General features: G+C 55.5%; 1 protein-coding gene across 1 annotated transcript in view; it reads right to left on the minus strand.

Moving 5' to 3' along the window:
• The window catches only part of TMOD1 (tropomodulin 1), a 59,945-nt gene that overhangs the window by 14,353 nt on the left and 35,615 nt on the right, over positions 1-9,977 (minus strand). The window contains exons 4-7 of the mRNA XM_023760384.1: positions 8,383-8,472; positions 7,427-7,557; positions 5,662-5,769; positions 3,493-3,636 (exon numbers count right to left, since the gene is read on the minus strand). Of these exons, the coding sequence (XP_023616152.1) occupies positions 3,493-3,636; positions 5,662-5,769; positions 7,427-7,557; positions 8,383-8,472 (473 nt within the window). The remainder of the gene's footprint in view (positions 1-3,492; positions 3,637-5,661; positions 5,770-7,426; positions 7,558-8,382; positions 8,473-9,977) is intronic.

The raw sequence follows: 9,977 nt of genomic DNA on the forward strand, positions 1-9,977 counted from the left end.
CAGCGACTCGCTGACACAGGTGACAGCCACAAGGGCTGAGGAGAAGGCTGCCGCCTCTGAAGGCCTCGGGGACTAACCAAGAATGAGGAATAAATCACATGCCACTCAGCACCTCCTTTTGGCCACACTCCCTAGAAGCCTAGGGGCTGGGGCACCTGATGAGAGGCAGTCCCATGCCCCAGACCTCCTAACGCACTGGGAGAGGCATGGGTGGCCTCCCTAGAGCCTGGGTGGCTGAGCCCCCTCCTCAAGACAGGCCTCCTCCCAGTCCTCCTCCTCCCCTGCCACACCCCACTCAGTCTCCAGACTCCAGCATATGGAGCACTTCCCCCAGGTCCCCTCATCCAGGAGGTCATCCCACCTCTCTGGTCTCCCAGGCCCTGACGCCCTCTTCCTGCTCCCATCCAGCAGGGAACCATGTTCCCCGAGCACAACTTTGGTGCACAGGGCAGTCTACAACCCACCTTCCCTCAGCATCCATTCAGAGCCCCTTGGACGCCCAACTCCCTTTCTGCCCTTCCTCCTGGGGTACCATTCATCATGTTTGGATGGGCTCCTTCACTTTCCCTTCTCCTTCTCTTCGTTCGTGTGATTTCTGCACCTGAGATGCCATGTTCTCTACTTCCCATTCTGAGATACTGTCCACCCTAAGGTTTATCTCAAACGTCACCTCCTCCAAGAAGCTCTCCCTGATGCCTGCTCCTGGCTGACACGGCCCACCCCGGTGGACCGCAGGGCCCTCTGCCTGTGGCCTGCTGGAGTACCTCACCTAATGGTCATTTCTGCTCTATGCTTCCTACGCAGCATGGAATCCCTGGAGGGCAGCGAGAGAGCCTCATTCACACAGTGCCCAGCACTGCTCTGGGGTGCAGCCAGCACTCACCAAATGCTGATAGAAACCAAAAATGAGGCTCCCAGGCTGGGGGTAGGTGTGAGAATGCTCTGGCCTCACGCCAAGCGAGGGCCATGTGAAACTACAGTAGGGTTCAAGAGCCCAGACAGGCTCAGCTCATACACTTTGGAGTCGCCTAGACCTGGGTTTTAATCTTGCTTCTGCCACTTACTTACTGTGTGACCTTGGGCAGGTCACATGGCCTGCATGGGCCTCAGTTTCCTGTCGACAATACCACGATGGGTTGTAATACCCACTCACAGTCTGTGTGAGCATTAAATGTCGTAATGGATTCGTGGCACCTGCTCAGGAAATTAACTCTGAATAATGTGTGAAGTCCCTAGATGCCTCTGGAGTAATTACAGAAGTTACCGGCCACCTAGCTTAATCTGTCATCTCCTCAGAAGTGGAGATTTTATGACGCCATTTACAAGGGAGGTAGTGAGGCTCAGGGAAGTGTACCAGGTGAGGGTGATGGCTCCATCTCTGGGCTCAGGGGGAACAGTAGTGAGAAGGAAGGTGGGCAGCTCGTCCCCTGGCAGCTGCCATCACAGTGACCTGAGGCCAGTGGTCGGGGCCCTCTGTGGCCGGCATTCTGCCCCAGGTGTCAGTTTTCAGCTGACGCTGGGTAGACCCTGACTCCCTGCACAGCTAGGCTCGAAGTCACATGACCAGCTGATCCCGGGCCTGGCCCAGAGCTGCTGGCAAGCCGGCTGCATGCCTCTGTTCCGTCTGCTGTGCCCCTCCTGCCTCCAATAAAGCAGGGTCAGCAATGGCCAAAGGAGGGACATAAGAGGTGGGGTGGGTAGGGGCTGGGAATGGACGATGCAGCAATAAGGCCACAGCATATGAGAGATGCAAGGAGTCCAACGCAGCAGATTCATGTGACTGGGCCGCAGCAGGCTCACGTGGTCTTTTTATATGAGTGAGAAAAAAGGACCCTCACTGGGGACAAAGCCCCACACCAAGTCCTGGAGAGAGGAATGCGGGTTAGACTCCGACCCCTGCCTGCTCCTTGTGCAGTGAACACGCACCGCCATCCAGGGCGGCCCTGCTTCCCAAGCACCACTGTGGGCCAAGTTCTGAGCTCGGCCCGAGATGGAGATGACACAGCACCAGCTTCTGAGAATCTCACAGGGAAGCCAAGGTCCCAGGAGAATACGGCCGGGGGGTGGGGGGGGGAAGCACCCACCTCGCTCTAAGCGGCCAATTTCCACAGTGTAAATATTCCCACCAGGGGCAGTTTCAAGGTTCCGAGGTGCTACCGCTGCAGGGGAGTTGGGAAGAGATGTGAGTCGGCTCTGGCACGCTGGTTCCAGCTGCCTCCAGACCCCAGTGGGAGAGGAAGGGGCTGCAGCCGAACCCAGAGGAAGAGGAGCTCTCCAGGCAGAGAGGTGGTAGGGGCAGGGAGGACACTCCAGCGGGGAGAAAAGCAAGAGCGAAGACGTGGAGGTTGGAAAATAAGCGGGGAGCACATGTGAAGAGCTTTGCCAGGTTCCGATGGACAAGGGACCACAGACATCTTCTGGAACCTGGTGATATTTCAGCTCTTGGCCTGGACAGGGGTCACAAGCGTGGTGTGATTCGTTCAACTGTGCATTTACGTTTCATGCACTTTTCTGTTTGTTTGAAATAGTTTACAATAGAGATGAATATCTCAGTCAGGGATAACCACTACTTATAATTGTTGTATTTCCTTCCCATCTTTTTCCTATGCACACATTTATATGACCAGAAAGCAAACACTGTCATGTAGAAAACAAAAGCTCCCTATCCACACACCATAAAGAAGACAGTGTGAAAGTGTTTTAACACGTGATGGGTGGAGTGTGGGTTTCGGAGTCACCGAGTCCTGGATTCAAATCCTGGCTCCTAAAACACGAACGTGGTGGCCCTGAGAATGTTGCTTGTCTGAGCCTCTCTGAACTGTTTTCTCTTCTGCAAAGTGGGAGGGGGAATACCCACCTCCTGCAGGGAGGCTGGGAAAACCAGAGATGGTGTGTGTCAGGTGCCTGGCACGGAGCCGAGCCCACATGGACCCTCAACACATGTAGCATATAAGATATCTACCATGTAAGATACTGTTATCAGCTCTGTTTTAAAAGTCAGGACTGAAAGAGTTGCCCTGAAAATAAATGATTGGATCACAGAAGTTATAGAGAAACGATAACCCCATAAGGATAAAAACAAACCAGAATTTACCCAAAGAATAACTTCGATGGGTAAGGAGACTCAAAAACCCATTGAGTGGGGGGCGGGGGGGACTGAAGGAAATGGGCTATTGATCCTGGAGAGAAAGATTCCAATGGTTATAAGATTAATCCCAGCAAACAGGACTTAAAGGAAGCTAATTTCTACAGGAGATCAGAAAGGGTAGATGGGTGAGGAGTGAGCTCCCCATCACGAGGGGGACACACGCGAAAGCTGCCAGAGCCCTTGGCGGGAATGAAGAAGGAAGGTGAGCGTGGTGGAGGTCCCCTGAAGCTGGGCTCCGTAGCTTTTATAATCAGCAGCATCCACTCCCTCCAGCAGCACGCAGGAAAGCGCAGGACGGCGAGCTCCTACAGCGAAGGACTCGAGGGGACCCTGGCTCAGCTCACCTGGTTATCGATTTTCAGTTCCACCAGAGAAGTGTTGTGTGGAAGAGCTTCCACCAGGCGCAGGATCCCCGCTCCGGAAATGAAGTTGGATTCCACATTCAGTGTCTTCAACGCCTTGTTCTCCTTGAGCATCTCAGCAAGGGCCTTGAGCCACAGGAGAAAAGCCAGGGTACCTGTGAGTCACCTGCAGCAAGGCTGGGGCCCCTCTCGGGTAAAACCTAAAATACTGAGGGAAACTTGCCGGGAGCCAGAGTCCCCCGTACACCTCTGCTGTTCAAGCTCGGGACCAGGCTCGCCACGCTCCCTTCACCAAGCACAGCCCGGCGTCTCTCCTCCCCTCCACCTGCCTCGGCTCCCAAACCCCTCCCGGAGCCTCTGCTGGATGCAGTTCTCCTCTCCTCTTCAGCCTCAACTCTCGCTGCTCCCTTACGGCAGGGCTACTCCCAGGTCCCCGTGCACGCCCAGCGCTCTCCCACTGTTTAGCCTTTGCTTCTCCTGTCCTTGCCGACTGGAATGCCCTTTCCCTTCTGCTTCACTCATCCAAACCCTGCCCGTCCTTCAAGGCCGTTTTCAATGCCCCTTTCTCTGAGAAGGGCATTGCTGACACCGCCAGCTCGCTGTGGCCTGTCTTATTGAACCGCATAGAATTTATCCACACCACCTTCATGGAATGTGTATTCCCTGGTTTAGGTTGTTTCTATATTGATGTTGTCTCTGCCATTAGACTTTCTACCCCGTGTGGGCTGAAAATCACTGTATTCATCCCACAGTGCTCATCACCGTCCACTGAGTGACTGGTGGAGTCCCAACCTCCCCAAATACTCTCACTGTCTCTTCTATTTCCCTGTTGGCATCCCATGGAGTCACTGTTCTCTGGGTCTGAGCAGCGGAGAGCGGAGAAGGTAGCCTGGGAAACCACCCACGGGGCTCAGGTAGCCCCAGCACGTGTGGGAGGAATTTGGCCAGGGGCGTAGATGACAATCAGAGCCTCTGAAGGAAATGAAGTCATTAGCGTTGGTGGAAACAGTGTGTGGTGGAGGAAAGGAGACACCAAGCAGCAGCTGATAGGCCAGGATATACAACCTGTGGGCCTGGCTGTCTGCGATGGTGAGCTGAGCCAGGAATGCCCTTCCCACCGCCCCTGCTTGCTGAGACCGTACCCAAGGCTCACTCCCAGGAAGCCTTCCTTATTGAAGCCATCACTCCCCGCTCAGCTCTCCCTGCGCTGTACCCCCAGGGGGCATGTCCGCTTTCTTTGTGACTCTCCTGAGGGGAGGGACCCAGTCTGGGTTCTCTCCCAGCATCCCCCTTGCCTGGGCCTGCCAATCAAAATATTTAATAACCATAGGCAAGTCCACAGGCTGATCCAAGGGGACACGCTGGTGGCTGAGCAGGTGCTAGAGGCACTGCCATGCCAGGTGTCAGCTCTGTTTGCTGGACCGGAGTAAAGGAATTGGGGGCCAGGATTGGGTGGGAGAAGAGCTGGGGCGGGCAGTGGGGGGACATACAGAGCAGCCTGATTTACCAGCCGGCCCAGAGCATCCCAGTATCCAGAGGGGGTATACTGGTGCGGACGGGCTGACTGACATCCGCCTTTGTGTTGAATGTGTAAAAAGAAAAACGAACCGAAGGCTACTTTATAATAAATACAATTTCATTTGAACAACCGTATTTTTAAGATATAACTAAAAAATAATGAATAAAATTGGTCATCAGGACCCACTGAGGAAGACGATGATTTTAAAGATGGAGAAACCGAGGCGCAGTGTGGGGCAGGCCCTTGTCCAAACCATGCTGAATGCAGAGATCCAGCTGTAGGGTCCACGTGAGCTGCATTTAAATCTCAGCTCCCCCTTCCACTTGCTCTGCAACTTTGGACAAAGCAAGTTTCCTGAGCTCCCTGCACCTCAGGTTCTTCATCTGCAAAGTGGGGAGACCTGCACTTCCGGGACCAGGGCTGCTGGTGGAGATGAACTAGGATAACGTACAGGTGGTGCCCGGGTACCCACCATTCCGTCCACGTCCTCTCCTGCCTCTCGCCCAATGCCCCTCACCACACCAGGCGAGGTTCTTCCTCAGTGGGATATGGCCAGTCCCGAGGCCACAAGCATCAGCCTGTCTGTCTATGTGCCGCCCACCCTCAAGGCAGCGGAAGAGGAAGGTACATACATAGGCCACGGGGTCATTGCTCCGCGTCCCCACGATGCTGAACTTCTTCACATATGAGTTGCCTTTCAGGGCTTCTGCGTACGCCTTGAGGGTGGGGATGGGGATGTTCTGCAGAGAGAAAGGCAGGCGGTGAGCAGCGGCCCCTGCCAGCGGCAGGCTGGGCAGACAGAGGGGTGTAACTACGCGCAGCCTGATTTATAGCAAATCTGACCAAAAAGCTAAATGGGCAAAGGATTCCGGCTTTGCTCCACGGAGCTGGGATTTGGGGAGAACCTTCTGGCAAACAGATTGACAGAAACCCTTCCTGGAAGTTCAGACAGGACCCACTGCTTCCTCTGTGAGCTCAGAGACCAGAGGGGAAGGGAAAAGCAAGGCAGTGGGTGCGGAGGAGTGTTGTGCCAAGAACTCGGGCCTGGGCTGTGGGGGTGGGCAGAGGCCAAGCCCCTGCCAGCAAGTGGCAATGTTTCTGGTTTGCTCGGTGACTGTGGGAGGGTCTCTTCCCTCCTCTGGGCCTGATTCTGGAAAACAGAGGTGAGTGTGTGTGTGTGGGGGGGGGGGGGTGCCCTAGATAATCTTTAAGAGACACCTGTCCCAGAGGTCTCAGCCCTGCCGCACACCGGAGGTTCCTGGGAACTTTTACAAAATGCTGAAGCTCGGGCTGCTCCAGTCCAATACAATTAGAAACTGGGGAGCGGGGTGGGTCTGGCATGTATCTTTTACTTTCCGCAGGTGAATACACTGATCTAGTCCAGCTGCCTGATGTGCAGAGGGGAGAATGAGGCCCCACACTGAGCAGAGCAGGGTCCCACCCCATGCCCTCCAAGCCGCCATCCGCTCTAGGACGCACAGATCTGAACCGGGCCAGTGTCTCCCTCTAGGCACATGGGAGGAATGGAGGCCCTGGCTGTGTCTTAATGGATCTCTCATTTCAGAGCGTCACTTTAGCTCCCCATGGGAACAGAGCCTGGGAGGCCGGTGGGGAGAACACTCCGGATGCGGGTTTCCAATCTGATCGTGCCGTGGGGCTGGCAGTCACTTAAAAGAAAGTGGAGAAGAAAGGAAAGAGGAGCCTGGAGTGAGGGGCCTGCTTCTCGTCTTGCTGCCACCCCCTCCCGGAACCAATCCCCCGGCCGCCGGGCTGAGCAGGTGGGCAGGCAGCTGGGCTGCTTCTGACTTTCTCCTGCAGCCTGTCCAGCATAGGACTGCCTGTCCATCTGTCCCTCCTGTGCCCGTGGTGGTCACACGGGAAATGTCCGGAGAGATATGGCTGACAGCTTGGAATACGGCTTCAGACATCAGGGCCCACAGCTCCCTCTCCGCTGCAGAATGAGGCTGAACGCGTGCATGATACAGCGCAGCAGTGGCTCCGGGCGGCGCCTCCCAGGCTGGGGGACCCTGAGAGCCCAGTGGGCACCAGGCTTTTCCAGCCGTAGATGCTGCACAGCCAAGTGTGTGTGACTCACGATTTTATCTCAGAGAAGCTGTTTTGAGTAACAGGGTGGGTTTCCCGAGTTGCAGCTGGGTTGGTCCCGGATGAACATCTGGGCCTGATGTCAGTTCTCGGAAACAAACCGGGGCCACGGATGTGCTCATTTGCACTGTCCACCCCCCTGGAAGGTTTTGCCCCTATTCCTGACCCAGAGGGGCCCAGAGCCACACAGGCCCATTCTCTGCACTGCTAAGCGGGCTGTGGGCATCACGGTGACACATTCAATAGCTCCCCCCCACCCCCCGCCGCCGGTGCAGTGGGAAGACCGGGACTTACCCGGATGTTGTTGAGGTTAACCTCTTCGAGCTTCGGGTCGTTGCTCTTTATCCGCTCCAGCGTTTCCTCCACGTCTGTTGAGTTTGGTTCTTCGTCGGGCACAGGCTTGTATTGTGTCGGCTTAATCACACCTAGAGTGACCCATGAAAGGGGGTGTCTCACAGAGACAGGGATCACTTGCCCTCAACAAAAGTGCACTCAGGAGGAAGCAGAGTTCAGGGACATGTGTGTGTGTGTGTGTGGGGGGGCGTGGAGCCTGCTTGGATTGTCTTTAATGTCCTGCAAGAACTGGGCGCTTCCTTGAACTCTCTGAACCCTGGGGCTGTTGTGGGATGAAAGGAAGCCTGGGTGGGAAAGGAATATATAAGCCTTACGGGGTGTGTGTTCGTGATTCTTTGGGCACCCCCATTTCTCTTTGGGTCCAAACGCCAGCTTGGAAGGTGCCTGGGCAGTGAAGACAATGCAATATTGGCACAGGAAGAGACAAGCGGACTCGTGGAACAGGAGAGGCGCCCGAGACAGACGCACGTGGATGCACGGAAGTGTAGGATCAAGGTGGAGTCCCACACCAGCGGTGGGAAGACGCTGTGCAAATTACGGTGCTCGGACAATGAGAAATCCATTAAAAAATGAAAATCTGGTCTCACCTCACACCACACACAAACATGAACTCCAGGTGGACTAAGAAGTTGCATATAAGAAGTGAACCTCTACAACTTTTAGGAGAAAACATAGGAGGATATTTTAATAGCACTGGGATGGAGAAGGGCTTTGTAAACAAAACACAAACCCCGGAGGAGTAAAAGGAAAAGGTGGATAGATTTGGCGACATAAAAATGTAAAAGTTCTGCCAGGAGCCAAAGAGCTGGAGTGGGAGGAAGCAAACAGTATGAGGACGACTTCACTTCCAAGGTGGCCTCGCTGGGGGGGAGGGGAGAGGGGGGCTGCGTACTCACTGTTGAGTCCCTCCTTGTTCACGATGGAGCTGCTGCCCAGGGCCTGGTAGTACTGCTGGTTGCTCATGAGGGTGTGCATGCCCAGGATAGCTGCGGGGACACGGAAGGGCCCATGACGCGCCCCTCTCAGACAGAAGGGCCTCCCGGGCACCGACACTCCACACCCTCGAAATTCTTGCTCCCAGAAATGGCAAGAAACTCTTGCATGAAAACGTTTAAATGTCATTTGCCTCTATTTACATGAATGTCAAATCTCTATCACCAGCCTAGACTTCTCTAGTCCCCGGCCTCAGATTCCTAGATGTCCCCTGATGTCCCACTGACACATCCAACCCAACCTGGCCAACACAGAACTCAACTTCCCCAGCAACAGCCTCTTCCTTGGCATCACCTTCCATCTGGCACCCTGCCTGTCCCTTGGGGTAGAACCTCAGTCCATGGCACCTTCACCCAGTCCCCACCCTTCTAACCAGTGTCTCTCATGGGTCCCACCTCCTGCTCCATCACCTTTGTCTTGGTTGAGGCTCTCGCATTTCTTGGCTGTGCTGTCACAGCTGTGTAGGCGCTGGTGTCCTGGCCCCACCCCCCAGCTTCAGGACAGAACAGCCAGTAACATCTTTCTGGAAATGCAGATCTGACCACATCACACCTGTGTTCAAGCCATTCTTTCATCCACTCACTAACATTTATGAGTGCCGACCTCATGTGTCCAGCTCCAGGGGCGAGGGGGGCAGCGAAGAACGGGAAAGACAGGATCCCCACCCGTTGTAGCTTACTGTCTGCTGGGGACAGGGCCGCTAAGCAGGGACCCACACAATTAAAAACAGACACAGTGTAAGGCAGGTGTGGTAAAGGAGGAGCTCAGTGTGTTCTGGGGAATGGGTCGGGAGTGATGAGTGCGTGTTGGCCAGTGAAGGGAAGGGAGGCAGAACATTCTGGGCAGAGGGAACGGCGGGTGGGAAAGCCCGAGGCGCAGGGCCAGGCGTGGGCTAAGATGAAGTTGGACACGTGGGGGACGGCCTAGCGCCCCCTCACCAAGCCACTCGCTCTGGGCTGGAGAACACGCTGCACGTCAGTGATTCTCGTTGGCTTGTGTATTGGAATCACTGGGGAATCTTTAGAAATTCCTGACACTCAGGCCTTCCCCCGACCAATTAAACCACAACCTCTGGGGCTGAAGCTTCCCAGGTGGTTTCAGGCGGCAGTCAAAGTGGGGGACACCATCTGACACCGTCCCCCGAATCCTCCCAACAACGCTTGGGGGCTGACTGTATTCCAATAGCCAGGCGGGATCCTGCAGGATCTTCCAGGTCTGGGAAAGGCGTTTGGGTGTCTTTTTCTAGGTACAGCCTGGGAACCACTGGAGGCCTGAGCAGGGCGTGAGCTGGTCTGACTCGAGTTCAGTGTGTTGCTCTGGCCGCCTGGAAACTAACTACAGCAGGAGGGAAGGACGGGGGGGGGGGGGGGGGGGACCCTGAGGGTGTTGCCGTCCTCGGGGGGGGGGGGGGGGGGTTGTGACCCTCAGAACTGGGTTCCCCCGCCCTCCCTGGGGTGGGCCTGGTTTTACAGCCTGGTCCTCCCCCCCCCCCCGGAAA

This window comes from Myotis lucifugus, unplaced genomic scaffold (genome assembly GCF_000147115.1).
Source record: "Myotis lucifugus unplaced genomic scaffold, Myoluc2.0 scaffold_180, whole genome shotgun sequence".
Lineage (NCBI taxonomy): Eukaryota > Metazoa > Chordata > Mammalia > Chiroptera > Vespertilionidae > Myotis > Myotis lucifugus.